Source organism: Paroedura picta, chromosome 2, assembly GCF_049243985.1.
Source record: "Paroedura picta isolate Pp20150507F chromosome 2, Ppicta_v3.0, whole genome shotgun sequence".
Lineage (NCBI taxonomy): Eukaryota > Metazoa > Chordata > Lepidosauria > Squamata > Gekkonidae > Paroedura > Paroedura picta.
Genome location: NC_135370.1, coordinates 178,184,471 through 178,199,571, shown reverse-complemented (window position 1 = coordinate 178,199,571; position 15,101 = coordinate 178,184,471). Strand labels below are relative to the sequence as shown.

At 47.6% G+C, this 15,101-nt stretch overlaps 1 protein-coding gene across 5 annotated transcripts in view; it reads left to right on the top strand.

Moving 5' to 3' along the window:
- The first annotated feature begins 5,707 nt into the window (after positions 1-5,707).
- The window catches only part of LRRC9 (leucine rich repeat containing 9), a 72,539-nt gene continuing 63,145 nt past the window's right edge, over positions 5,708-15,101 (top strand). For 2 of the 5 annotated variants that reach the window (XR_013228612.1, XM_077323950.1), the window contains exons 1-4: positions 7,586-7,688; positions 9,178-9,272; positions 10,631-10,849; positions 12,096-12,236. Coding sequence is in view for 4 of the 5 variants with exons in the window: in XM_077323950.1 (XP_077180065.1) it covers positions 9,216-9,272; positions 10,631-10,849; positions 12,096-12,236 (417 nt within the window). In the remaining variant the exon portion in view is untranslated. The other 3 variants (XM_077323953.1, XM_077323952.1, XM_077323951.1) reach the window with 3 other exon arrangements.

Sequence of the window (15,101 nt, the reverse complement as noted above, 5' to 3'; positions counted from 1 at the left end):
TACGACAGATGCGTAACAGCAACACCTGGTGTCCAGCTTATGAAATGGCATGAAAGGTTCTCCTTTGAAAGAATGGGGAGCCCCAAGAGAACATGAAAGCCTTAATCAACAACTGCTTTAGTAGGGTCGCCAACTTCCAAGAGGGGAAAAAATCCTACTTCTGTAACAGAGGATTAATAGGGTATTACTTAACAGATTGTGCTGTTTTTCTTCCTGCTAAGCATCACCTCTAAATTTCCAAACATTAAACCTCTATTATTAGTTTATTTACACTATTTAGAAGTAAAACTGTTTTTATACCCTACTTTTCCTTACTTAAAGGAGTCCCCAAGTGGCTTACATTCACCTTTCCCTTCCTCTCCCCACAAAAGACATCCTGAGAGGTCGGTGGGGCATAGAGAGCTCTAGGGCTCGGGTAGAACTGCGACTAGCCCAAGATCACCCAGCTGGCTGCATGCGGAGAAGTGGGGAATCAATCCTGTTTCTCCATATTAGAGTCCACCACACCTGGTGAGCAGTTTATTTTACACTCCACCTTTCTCTCAGGAATTCATGGAGGGTTATGCCGAATGAGTCAATGCAATCAACAGAACGGGACCTTCAATGAACAGTATGTAGGTTTATTGGCTCATAGAAGCAACCAGAAGTCTAAAAACAGAACCAAAACAAAGCCTAAATGTTTCCATGAGGCGTTAAATCAGCTTTTCTCAACGTTTTTGACACCGAGAAACCCCAGAAGTGGCACAATCATGCAGAATATGGTTGGGAAGCAGAGCTGTGGACCCGCCCACCCAGAGCTCCTCCCCTCCCCACCCCCTCCAGGCCCATCATGGGCCATTTTGAGAAGGGGGAGACATATATGGTCATATCACCTGATAAATGTTTAACAAATTTATACATATGTTCCACATAATATATTTCTGGTAAGGCCTTGGAGGAGGAGCTGGTCTCATGGCTTAAGTGCCACTCAGCGCTCAACACCCACTCAGGGCAGCTGTCCCGCCCCTGAGTGCCTCCTCCTCCAACCGGCTTGCCTGTCCGTCCAGCGGCCAGCCAATTGCCTTCCATCCCCCACCCCTGACCACCACCTTCTCCTTCCAAATCCCTGATTCATGAGAGCTGCCCTTCCCGGTGTGTCCCCTAACAGCCACCTGCAGCCTTTTCAGGTCTGGGGGGGGGAGGGAGGCTGTCCATCTAGGGCCCATTGGCCCCTAGTATATATATAATTAATTAACTCCCACCCCTTCGGGAAATCCTTCCAGTGCTATCAAGAAACCCTGGTTGAGAAAGCCTGGCATAAGTATTCACATGACACATTAAATGGCACATAAATCGAAATACAGTGGAACGGTGTTGAAAAATGCTAAGTATAAAAACAAAAAAAGAACAAGCACCATCCAAAATCAAAGTGGCTCAATTTGGCACACAATTTCAACCATATAGCATTAACAGTGCCTCATATATTCACATGACACATTAAACGGCACATAAATCAAAATACAGTGGAAGGGTGTTGAAAAATGCTAAGCATAAAAACAAAAAAGGAACAAGCACCATCCAAAATCAAAGTGGCTCAATTTGGCACACAATTTCAACCATATAGCATTATCAGTGCCTCATATATTCACATGACACATTAAACGGCACATAAATCAAAATACAGTGGAAGGGTGTTGAAAAATGCTAAGCATAAAAACAAAAAAGGAACAAGCACCATCCAAAATCAAAGTGGCTCAATTTGGCACACAATTTCAACCATATAGCATTATCAGTGCCTCATATATTCACATTCACGTGCTCTCTAATTATATCAAGTCTAGAAATATTTTCAAAGTGCACACTGCAGCCAAAAACTGGAACAGGCAAGCAGATCCATTTGGATGAAAGCCCAAACAGCACTATCTCCTTTTGTTCAGTTCTCATTAACGCAGCTGAAGAGGTGAGCAGTGACTCACAAAAGCTCATAGAGTGCTGTGTTTCAGTCTTGAAGGGGCTCCTGATCTCTTGCTCTTTTCTGCTGCTACAGATAAACACGCCTGTCCATCTTGATTAAGCAACACAGAAATTTATCTGTATCATTTCTTATGTGAACCACCCTGAGCCTTCAGGGAGGGCAGTATATAAATCATTCATTGTTGTTCCTCTATATATATTTGTTGTTCCTCTATATATATTTGCTCTATATATATTTGTGAAACAGGTTCGGGGGGTGGAATGTGCCCGGCTGTCCAAGTTGAAATAGGGCCAATCAGGGTGCAGCTGGCTGCATTCTGATTAGCCCTGCCCCTGCAGCTCCCGCCCTCCGGCTCTGGACTCTAGCCTCTTTGCTCTCAGACGGACCTCAGTGCTTGGAGCCAACAGCAGGTAAGAGAAGAGGGCCCTGGGCAAAGGATTGTGGTGGAGGGCCTGCTAACGAGGGCCACCTGGCCTGCTGACTGCCTGCTAAGGAGCTCTGTCACCCAGCCCCACCCCCACCCAACTTGATCGCCCAAAACCACCTTAAGCTGCCTGGCCAGGGGAGGGGACCCTTTCAAGGCCCATTCTTAGAAAAGGGCTTCGAAGCTAGTATAATAAATAAATAAATTAAATAAATTAACACGAATAGACTCCTGCCTGCCATAAGCTATAGTCCCAGTCATTGATCCTGGAGATCTTCTGCAATTCCAGCTCCTCTCCAGACCAAAATGGTCTATCCCCCTGGAGAAATTGGATGCTCTCGGGGGGGGGGGGGACTCCATGGCATTATACCCCACTGGGTTTCCTGCCCTCCCCAGGCTCCATCCCCAAATCTCCAGGTGATTCCCAACCTTGGTCTGGTAACCCTACCCCCCACATACACACACACAGGTGGCTGGAGAGACCTGGCAAACGTATGCGGCTTTGAGATCTCCTAATTAATTAATTAATTAATTCCACCCTCCCTTTTGTCTCAGGGCAGTTTACACTGAAAACCTCCATAGTGTGGCACAGTGTAACATTTTGATTTGGAATATATAACATTTATACATAACATTTCCCAACAGCGAGAACGGCTTAGAACAGTGAGAACTCACAACACCATGCAATATAGGAACGCCTTGGTATCGCTGGTCCGATTTAACATTCAGCCACGAATATTTGGTTCAGTTCTGCTGCACCACGGGCTTGTTCCATTTTGTGAGTGCAGCTTGACGGTGGGAGGGGCCTTTGGACTCTGGTTGGTAGATTCACTTGTGGAAGAGCTCCCTTTTGCAGGCCCCGCAGAACAGTTTTAGCTCTGGCCCTGATGTCATCTGGGAGCTCATTCCACCAGGTGGGGGCCAAGACCGAGAAAGCCCCTGGCTCTGCTTGATGACAGATGAGCTTCCCTGGGGCCAGGGATCACCAGTTTGTTGATGTTAGCAGAGCATAATCCTCTCTGGGGGGCAGAGGTAGTGAGGCGGTTTCTCACGTAAGGTCCAGACTACGATTTCCAGAACCTTAAGCCTGATCTGGTAGTCAACTGGTAGCCAGTGCAGCTGTTAGATTGTGAGCTGGATGTGGGCCCTCCAAGGTGTTCCTATAAGTGATTTTCAAATTCCAATCTCCAGATATCAATTCCCCTGGAGAAAATGGCTGCTTTGGGGGGGGGGGATGACTCTAGAGCATTGTACCCCACTGAGGTCCCTGCCCCTCAGGGATGCCAGTCTCCAGGTGGGACCTGTGGATGACCCAGATAACAGCTAATCTCCAGACAATAGAGAACAGTTCCCCTGGACAAAATGGCTGCTTTCGGGGGGGGGGGGGACTCTAGAACAGGGGTAGTCAACCTGTGGTCCTCCAGATGTTCACGGACTACAATTCCCATGAGCCCCTGCCAGCAAATGCTGGCAGGGGCTCATGGGAATTGTAGTCCGTGAACATCTGGAGGACCACAGGTTGACTACCCCTGCTCTATAGGATGCTAGCTCCTTCCCCTGCTCAACAGTGCAGCCCAAGAAATGCAGGACACTGTGTGGGGTCAGGGGATATGTTTCACCAGACCAGGCTGGCCAAAGTGTGGTTCTCCAAATGTCCATGGGGAACCTGGATAGCCTAAAAAGGAGGCAAATTCTTTTCCCTGCTCAATGTTGCTGCCTAAGAAATGCAGGACACTGTGGGGTCAGAGGATATCTTCCACTAAACCAGCATGGCCAAACTATGGCTCTCCAGATGTCCATGGACTACAACTACCACGAGCCCCTGGAACAGGATGTTAACTCCTTGCGTGCTGGTTTTCCCACTCATATTTCTGCCATGACTCCACTGAGTGGAGGTGAGAGGCAGGGAGCATTGACGGGAGGTCCCCAAGCCATTCCTGGGTAAGTGGCAACCCAACTTTGATAAATTTTCATCAAGTTTGGATTATGTTTCCCCTTGAAAGCTGTCCAGACTCTACAGATAAAGCTCTCTCTATATACAGATAAAGCTATATGTTAGTGTCAACTATAATTTTATCACAGTTGATCATTTACAATTATTCCCATCTTGTTGTTGTTGGGTTAGGGTTGTTGGTTTAGGGTTAGACCCCGTGGTCTACCTCTTGTTTAGCAAGGAATGCTGTGTTGGAGGAAAGAGTCTTTCTTTCATATGAGTATTATTTCATCTATTGAGTGTTCAGCAGGACTTCTTCCTCAACCAAAGATTACTCACTTAGCAGAAGGAAACCGCTGGATCCAACCCAATTTATTTCTGCCAGGAGGACACTCACCCACATCTCTGAGGTCTGATGAATTCTGACCTGGCTCCATTTCCCTCTGCAGGTCAGAATAGGCTGAAAACTACAACTCCCATAAGTCCTTGTCCTCTTCTTTCCCACAAAACACTTAAGCAGAAGACCCTGAGGCTCTGGCTTCCTTTGCTGCTCATTGTGAAGCTGCAGTTCCTACCAGGCTATACTCCTTCATGTGAGACTTCCCTGTATTTGGGGTGGGTCTTTGGTTTCTTCAACACCGCTAGCCACATATACTAAAAGCAGACTGTTGTTGTTGTTATGTGTGAAGTCGTGTCTGACCCATCTCGACCCCATGGACAATGATCCTCCAGGCCTTCCTGTCCTCTACCATGCCCCGGAGTCCATTTAAGTTTGCACCTACTGCTTCAGTGACTCCATCCAGCCACCTCATTCTCTGTCGTCCCCTTCTTCTTTTGCCCTCGATCGCTCCCAGCAGACTACCCCTGCTCTAGAGCACTGTACCGCACTAAAGTCCCTGTGCCCTTCCACTGGTTCCATCCCCGTATCTCCAGGAATTTCCCAACCTGGAGCTGGCAACCTACTCCCCACCACCCACCGCGGGTCAGGGGGGACCTGGCCACCCCAAGTGTCGCCCTACGGCCCAGTCCTACCCATGCCTACTCGGAAGTAGGTCCCACTAAATGCGCAGGGGTCTATTGCGCAGTGAGTGTGTGTGTACAGAGCCTTGCATCCCAGGGCCATGCAAACTTCCTTGGAATCAACGTAATGTATGGGGGGGGGAAATATCCTCGCGCTAATAACCCCGGGATCGGGGTCTCGATCCGACGCGCGCCCCTTTCCCATACTGGCAAGACGCCCCAGCAACGAATGAATGAATGAATGAATAAAAGCTTCCGTTCTGCGCAGAATCAGCGTCACGCCCCGCATCACAGGGTTCTAGTCCGCGCTCATTGGTCGCTGCTCGGCTAGGGGCGTGGCCAGGGAGGTTTCCTAGACGACGGTGCCTACACACAGCCCGGACTCGGCGGATGCTCTGGGCTCCAGGTGGGTGAGTGGCCTCCACGGGGGAGGGGCTACCTGCTGTTGCCTAGCAACTGCCTCTCGCCGCCTCTGGCCTCCTTCAGCCTCCTTGCTCCGTTTTCAGGGGGGAGAAACCACACCTCGCGTTTACACCCCTGACAAGAAGAACCTATTTCCTTTGGAGCATCCTTTTCCTCCATCCCTGGGGTAGGTGTGGCTCATGGGAAAGCCCCTTTCCCCTCTTTCTGAAAGGTGGGCAGCTCATTTTTGTTGACTTCGTTTCTATCTTTGACCCTCACAACAACCCTGTGAGGTAGGCTAGGGTGAGGGCTGGTGACTGGCTCCAGGTGACCCAGTAAGCTTCCAGGGTAGAGCATGGGCTTCAAACCTGGGTATTCCCGGATCGTAGTGCAATGGGGCATTGTATCTTTGGCAAGTATGTTTGTTTTTGTGTGTGGGGGGGGTTCTGGCAGGTGCATGCACAGGATTTTTAAAGGGCATGTTTGTTTACATTACATCCCAGAATCTTCCTGGAACGCCTTAATTCCAGGCGTTGTTACTCACTTTTCCTTGAAATTTTAAACTCTTTTTCTATTATTTTTCTATCCTGTGCCCTTTTTTATTAGTTTTCCTTAATTCGGTTAGCATTTTGTATTATTTTTTTCAATCTCGTACCATTGTAAATAGGTTTTCTCAGAGTCACTTTCTGTATTATTCCCCAGTCCCTCAGCCTTCCCTCCTAGGGCTTAGTCATCCTCATCGCTCTCCTCTGCCCCCTCTCAATTTTGTCCACATCCTTTTTGAAGGGAGGCCTCCAGAACTGCCCATAGGACTCCAGGTGGGGTCTGACCAATGCAGTGTACAGTGGGACTAGGACATTTTGCAGTTTTGATGTGGTGCCTCTGTTGATACAGCCCAAGACTGCATTTGCCTTCTTTACTCCGCTGTATTACACTGTCTGATCATATTTAATTTACAGACCACAAGGACCCCAAGATCACATTAACCCACATGGCTACCCAGAAGTGTATCTGCCCATTATTGATGCAAGTGAGCTGGTGGGGAGCCTACAATGTGCGAGAAATATCAAACTAAGGGAAGAGAGAAAGGGAGGGAGACCTGGTGTATTTATGATCTAAACTGCCCCGTCCTCAACCATGGACCTGGTGGAAGAGTGCTGTTTTACAGGCCCTGCAGAATTTATTTGTTTTATTTAATTAATATTGATATACCGGCCTCCCAGCAAGCCGTCTCAGGGCACTAAACATCAGTTTTCTGTAACATCCACTAAAGTTAAAAGAATTAATTAAAATTTAAGATTTAAAAACAGATTGGTGTGAGTAAAGTGTCAGTAGCCAGCAGTCCCAGTTTGGTGTAGTGGTTAGGAGTGCGGACTTCTAATCTGGCATGCCGGGTTCGATTCTGCGCCCCCCCACATGCAGCCAGCTGGGTGACCTTGGGCTCACCACGGCACTGATAAAACTGTTCTGACCGGGCAGTGATATCAGGGCTCTCTCAGCCTCACCCACTCCACAGGGTGTCTGTTGTGGGGAGAGGAAAGGGAAGGCGACTGGAAGCTGCTTTGAGACTGCTTCAGGTAGAGAAAAGTGGCATATAAGAACCAACTCTTCTTCTTCTTCTGTAGTATCAGGGCTCTCTCAGCCGTTTTGAGCCTCCTTCGGGTAGGGAAAAGCGGCATATAAGAACCAACTCTTCTTCTTCTTCTTCTTATAGTGTATTCCGTTCTTCCAGAGCTGGGGAGGGGAGGGTCTTACAAGCAGGGAGGGCTCCGATAGATGGAATTTTGGCAACTATCAGGATTGTTTTAGAGGAGGCTTCTGGAACAGTGTGGTTTTAAAAGTTCTCTCTGGGTCACCTAATCCTCATGGACTGTAAAGGGACAAAGCTCACAGAGTGGGTTTTACATAGTCAAAACAGGTTAACTCAGAAATCTGAATAACAACACCCCTGGCAGGTAGGCCACAATCTTTCCCTGTTAGGGAAGAAATTTGGGTATAAATTAATTATATGTCTCCCTACCGCATGGCATATAATGTGTATGCAGGAGATCCAGTGATTGTCTGGGAGCCAGTCAAGGGACATTTGGAAGGGATTTGCCATGGCTTGCCTCTATGTCGTGTAGTAGGATACTGGTTAAGAGTGGTGACTTCTAATCTGGAGAGCTTGTTCTGATTCCCCACTCCTCCACATGCAGTCATCTGGGTATCCTGGGTTAGTCACAGTCCTGTTAGAGCTGTTCTCACAAAGCTCTCTCCACCCCACTCCCAGGGTGTCTGTTGTGGGGAGAGGAAAGGGAAGGTGATAATAAGCCGCTTTGAGACTCCTTTGGGTAGAGAAAAGCAGGGTATAAAAACCATCTCTTCTTCTTTTTCCTAGTGTTCAGAACTCCATCCAAATCTCTGGAAGTCTCCTATCCAAATTCTGGCCAGGGTCAGTCCTGCTTAGCCTCCGAGCTCTGACGGGATCAGACTTGCCTGGGCTGTCCATGTCAGGGAAGAAAGAGGGGCTTTCCGCACCGGGATCCTTGTAGCAAATTGTTTGCTGAATGAAAAATCACCATTTTAAATAGTGGAATTCATCGTTATGCATACCTGCCTTTGTAGTGGAATCCAGTTGCGTTTCTATCGTTTCCCACAGGCTTCCGGTCTCGGCAAAAATCGCTAGAAAGGAAGCGCTATTGCCAAGCTCGTCCCGCCATTGGCTGTCAAGCAGCCAATGGGTGGCCGTTAGCATGCTCCCAAACAGCCCCTTTCCCTTTAAGAAAGGTTTTTTAAAAAAACACACACACACACACACCCGTTGCAACAAATCTGCATTGATTCATTGCAACGGAGAGACCCATCCAGCTGGCAGGTGTGTTTGAGCTGCCATTTCATCGTTGCCACGCTCCTCCCGAGTGAAATCCCCTCCCCCTCACGGGCGCGATTATCGGCCGAAAACAGTGTGAAAAATAAAGGGAAAATACATCAGCAAATGGGCTTCTCTGTTGTTTGTGCTTAGTGACTAAACAGCTCTGGGGAGGGACTGAAGCCGGGGAAGCCTCTAAACGGAGGCTCGCCGGTGCGTTGCTCGGAGAAAAAAAAAATGGCGATCGCTTCACCGGAAGATCAGAGGAGAGAGCCAGGGGGAGGGACTTTGTAGAAACCACAACAATGGTAACGCACAGAACTTTCCCGCTAGTGTTGCAGATTGGTTGGAGGAGTGTATCCCTTTCCGGAGGGTGAATCCACTTTTGGGGATTTCCCTGAAAGCGCTACAACGAAGCGCTTTTTGTGGATCGGTTTCAGGTATGTGGCAGATTGTCAACAACGTTGTGCATAATGGCAAATCAGTAGCGTTTTCAATTGCCAACCATTGTGCGATTTTGAAGGAGTGCGGAAAGCCCCAGAGAAACCACCGATATGGCTGATCGTTCAGCAGATAATTCTGTTTCTTCTCCTTAGATCATCTGCTATGACCAATCAGCTGAAATGCTTGGAAAATGATCCAGAGCGATAACCAAAACCAGGTGGCTTCAGAGGATATAATTAAAGAGCTGGTAAGGCTTGAAGTGCCAAACCGTTCATGTTTGATAGCTCAAATGCTAGATGATTTCAGGTTGTCTTGCTGAGCAGTGCTGCCACCTGGAGCGCCTGGCAGGATACTGGGCTGTGCTGGAGGCGCTGCTAGAGTGGTTGAGCACGGGCGCCTAAAGGAGAAGCAGCAACAGTGGCAGCACCCCCCCCCCCCCACAGCCAACCTGCTCACCCTGCTGGCCTGTGACCCCTGTGAAAAGGGGTCCCAACCCCCCATGTTGAGAACCACTGAATAAAGGGAGCAAAATGGGTGCAGAACAGTATGTGTGTTTCTCCGGCCGGTGAAACATGTACTTACAAGCGAGAGAAAACGAGAATGCGGGAAAGCCCAGATTTTGGAAAGGAGAAGAAAGAACTTTGGATTGCCAGCAAAATTCTGAGCACCCCCCCCCCCCGAACAGACTACAATTCCCAGAATTCTTTAGTGAAAAGTTAAATTGGACTTGCTCTCATCATTGCTTGTTGATTTAACTGACTGGAAATCTTTAGGTAGATCAGGAACATGCCGTGGCTCAGTTAGGGAGCATCTGTTTTGCAGGCAAAGGGTTCTCATTCCAATTTTTTTTACAACTCCTGTTCTAGGCAGCAGGTGGGGTTGGGATGGGGAGAACCTCGAGCCAAAAGACATATCCATCTTTTTAAACAGGCGGGTCTGGGAACAGCTTTCAATAAATAAACAAACAATATTAAATGAATTAATCAATAATTCCTTTAAAAAAATAAAGGTGAGCCCAGTTGGGCTCAGAATATTTCCTAGGGAGAGGAAGGGATCCTTCCCTCCCAAGCCATTTTCCCGTGCCGAAACAGCACTGGAGAAGGTATTTCTAAAGTCTTTGGGTTCGACAGACACAGCTCTTTGAAAACAATCCAACCAGAAACGCTGAATACTTAACAACAGAACAGAACACAACAACTTATAGACACTGGTACCAGCCCGCCAAAGAACCTGATAGGTTCTTAATGGGACCGGTTGATTGGTTTGCAAATTGACATAAAGATAGATTCAAATGAGTAGCCGTGTTGGTCTGATGCAGCACAATAAAATCAGAGTCCAGTGGCACCTTTAAGACCAACAAAGATTTATTCAAGGCATGAGCTTTTGAGTGTAAGCACCCTTCGTCTGACAAAGGGTGATTTTATTGACATAAAGATAGTCTCTGATTAGCTGAGCTACAATCCTTCATTAGCAGTGGTTGGCGTTTGCACAGGGTCGTTCCCTTACCTAACTCCATGCATCGATTAAAACCCTCACCGTCTATCAACTAATCTGTGGGGCAAGCCAGAGAAAGAAGGATAACGGCCCCTCTTTATTCTCTTCCAGTGCACCTGTAACGGGCTGTGTTACGAGCGAATTGAGCAGGAGGGAGCCGAAACGAAAAGCCTGGAGATTTTTTTCTCGGGTTACCCCAGAATCGTAGGCCTGTCCTTTTTCCCTAACTTGACGAGGCTGACTCTTGTCAGGCAAAACATCCAGAAGATTTGTGACCTGGAGAACTGCCTGCTGCTTAGAGAGCTTTGGCTGGCTGAGTGCTGTTTGACAGTAAGTTAACTTATTGCCGTTCAGGTGTTCCTTCCTCCTGCCCCCCTCCGGTCACTGGTAAGGGTGGGACTGCATATTATGGCTGAGGGGCTAGGTTGGGTTGGGAATATCCTGGAGATTTGGGACTGGCGCCTGGGAAACCTGTAGTTTGGAAAGTGGAGGAACAGCCATAGAGTCCATGCTCCAGTATGGCGTAGTGGTGAGGAGCCAGTGGGATGGTGGCTTCTAGTTGGGCGAGCTGGGTTTGATTCCTTGCTCCTCCACATGCAGCCAGCTTGGGCTCACCACAGTCCTGGGAAGGCACTCTCACAGAACTGGCCCAGCAGAGCTCTCCCAGCCTCACCTCCCTCACAGGGTGTCTGTTGTGGGGAGAGGAAAGGGAAGGCGACTGGAAGCTGCTCTGAGACACCGTCAGGTAGAGAAAAGTGGCATATAAGAACCAACTCTTCTTCTTCTTCAGTAATCTCAGGGCTCTCTCAGCCTCCCCTCCCTCACAGGGTGTCTGTTGTGGGGAGAGGAATGGGAAGGTGACTGTAAGCCACTTTCAGACTCGTTTGGGTAGAGAAAAGCAGCATATAGGAACCAACTCTTCTTCTTCTTCAGTAATATCAGGGCTCTCTCAGCCTCCCCTCCCTCACAGGGTGTCTGTTGTGGGGAGAGGAAAGGGAAGGTGACTGTAAGCCACTTTCAGACTCGTTTGGGTAGAGAAAAGTGGCATATAAGAACCAACTCTTCTTCTTCTTCAGTAATCTCAGGGCTTTCTCAGCCTCCCCTCCCTCACAGGGTGTCTGTTGTGGGGAGAGGAGAGGGAAGGTGAATGGAAGCCGCTTTGAGACTCCTTCGGGTAGAGAAAGGCGGCATCTAAGAACCAACTCTTCTTCTTCTTCAGTAATATCAGGGCTCTCTCAGCCTCACCTCCCTAACAGGGTGTCTGTTGTAGGGAGAGGAAAGGGAAGGCGATGGTAAGCCACTTTGAGACTCCGGGTAGAGAAAAGCGGGGTATAAAAGCCAGGCCTATGGTTGAGGCGAGGATGAGGTCCTGGAGTTACTATCAGGGGATCCTCTAGTGTTGGTGAGAGCAGGATCCTTGCTTCTAACGAGGAAGCCTGTTCCAACGTGGAATTGCTCTGACTGTCAGGATCTTCTTCTGCATGCTTAGCTGAAAATTCTTTTGAGTTTTCAGAGATCATCAGGGCCAGGGGAGGTCAGGGTTGCTTAAAAATGCTGCATATTCTCTCTTTGACAGAAGATCGAAGGTCTGAAGCAATGCATTAATTTGCAAAAGCTTTACCTCTACTGCAACAGGATTTCGACCATTGAAAATCTGGAAAACCTGATCAATTTGGAGATTGTATGGCTGAACGGGAATCAGATTAAAGAAATTGAGGTAAAAAAAGAATTGTGGTTGGTTGGGGCAGGATTGATCCCTTTGTATTGGGAGGACAGAAAGAGCAAAGATTTCAAAACCGCATCGTGGAGGTAAACATATTACATGGCTTGATGTCACAGGTATGAATGTTCTGCGGGTATGAATCTACTGACTGTCCCGGGCCCCCGGGACGTTTGCCTGGCCTCGACCAGGGCCAGGGCCTTTTCGGTCCTGGCCCCAACCTGGTGGAATGAGCTCCCGGAGGAGCTAAGGGCCCTGTCGGAACTACCATCTTTCCGCAGGGCCTGTAAGACGGAGCTCTTCCGCCAGGCCTTTGGTTGAGGCCAGGGCAGAGCCCGGGTTCCATCCAAGATCCCTAATCCATCGGCCAGTCTTTCTCGCCTCTCTCTCTTACAGAATTAACGTCCAACCTCTCTCTGAACAAGCGGGGAAAGTGGGGAAAGTTAGAATAGAATGCCATCTTTTTATTGTAATAATGTATTTATGGGATTTTATGTGATTTTACTTTGATTTTATATTTTATTGTGAACCGCCGTGAGACCTTTTGGCGAACGGCGGTATATAAATCCAATTATAAATAAATAAATAAATAAATAAATAGTCCAATCTAGGCCCTCAGTACCGATGAAGCCATACTGTTTATTTTACCTGCTCATCTGTTACTATCCAAAGCAGCTCGCAGGTAAGAAATAAGAAACGGCCGAACAAATCCAAAAAAGAAAAATATCAAAATATAATGAAGTTTAAGCCCAGTGGCACCTTTAAGACCAACAAAGTTTATCTCTGGTTATAAGCTTTTGTGTGCATGCACATTTCTTCAGACACATTACCAACCATTACATATTTATTTATTTCGATTTATAGATTGCCCTTCTGCTCAAGCGGGCTCAGGGCAGTGAACATTCAACTGTATGCTAAAATTGCAGGTTAAACAGTTCTAAAATCAGTTTTAAGAATTCCACCCATGGGCGTAGAAACCAGAACCCAGGGTGGGGGGTGCAATACAGGAGGGATGCCAATTAGATGTGTGTTTGTTTGTTTGTAGTTAGGTGTGGTGGTTAGGAGCGCGGACTTCTAAACTAGCGAGCTGGGTTTGATTCCCCGCTCTTCCACCTGCAGCCTGCTGGGTGACCTTGGCCTAGTCACAGCCCTGATAGGGCTATTCTGACAAAGCAGTTCTGTCAGAGCTCTCTCAGCCTCACCTCCCTCTCAGGGAGTCTGTTATGGGGAGGGGAAAGGGAAAGTGATTGTAAGCCGCTTTGAGACTCCTTCGGGTTGAGAAAAGCGGCATATAAGAATGAACTCTTCTTCTTTAAGGCAAGAGACAAACCAATGGAGGTATTTGCCATTGCCTGCCTCTGCCTAGGAACCCTGGACTTTCTTGGTGGTCTCCCATCCAAGTACTAACCAGGGCTGACTTTTATAATACCTATTCTTACAAATACCTTCAATGTACTCCTTAATTTCCTATTGTTTTATGTCAACCGCCCAGAGACATCATAGTGACGGGCGGTACATAAATCGAATGAATGAATGAATGAATGAATGAATGAATGAATGAATGAATGAATGAATGAAGGGGGGCTGCTTGCAGGAAAGGGCTACTGGAGTCAACATGCAAAAGTAACTGAGTGATTATAATGGCTGGATAAAAGAAGTTGACATTACTGCTTTTTTACCATCTGCTTCAATCCAATCTTAGCTATGCTTATTGCTGTGTTATTTATGCATCTTGACTCCAGTTAGTCATTCCTGGCAACAAACACACACACACACACACACACACACCACCCTCTCCCTAAATGTAATGGTCAGCAAAGACATTTCCATTGTCTCTGAAGAAGCATGCATGCACACAAAAGCTGACGCTTAGAATTAAACTTTGTCGGTCTTCAAAATTCCCACCAGACTCCAACTTCATTCTGTGGTCGTCCTCCCCCCTCATTTCTCAAGATGAGCTCCCATCCCCGCCTTGAGCAGGACACATGAAACAGGCAATTCCTGTAACTGTTAATTCTTGGAGGATGCTAGTCTTCCTTCTAGGCATCTTGGTTAGTAATATGCACACACCTGGGTTTAGTCTGCACAGGGCTTTTTATCCACTCCCAGTCTGAATAAATCCCTCCCATCTACACTGAATTTGATTTCCATTTTGATTTTGGGTGCTTTAAATTTTCCCTCTGCAACATGCATGATTGATCTGTGGTGACCCTACCTTTCCCCCGCGATATCCAGGAGTGGATATAAGCCTCAATATTTGAAAAAATGCCACCAGTATAAGTGTAGTTTTCTCCGTTTTGCAAATTAACTTCCTGCTCCGTGCCTCGTAGCAAAGCAGTCCTCCCTGACTGGCCAGGGCATCAATTCAAAGACTTGCTGGTTCTCGGTTGCAAGGTTTACCTCCCTGTTTTAAAGTGACTGCGCTCCAAAAGCCCACACTTCTCTAAGCATTGATTTGCCTCATTCTCTGAGAGGCTGCTGCTGGCTTGGGAGTCAAAAGAGAAGAAATAAAGCACTAGTGCTGGCTAGTCACCCAACCCCCCTCCCCAATTCAGGAAAGGTAGTTCAGCTTCATGACCACCACTCCCCTCCCCGCTCTGAGCTTCCCCAATCAAGTGCAGAAGGCTTTCTGTTTCAATTCAGGGGGGAGGAAGGAGAAAGACCTGGGTTCAAATCGATCTGAATTCAGCAGGATCCACAGCGGGGGGGGGGAAGTAAGTGCAGAATCAGTCCTGGTTAGTTGCTAAACGTCTGCACTGTCCCTGCCCTTCAATGTTGCCCTGGGAATTTTTGTGGCTCATGTCTTTTCAGGAATTTCTTCATTTGTTGTGCATTAGATCTTATTGTAGAATTGTTATTGGC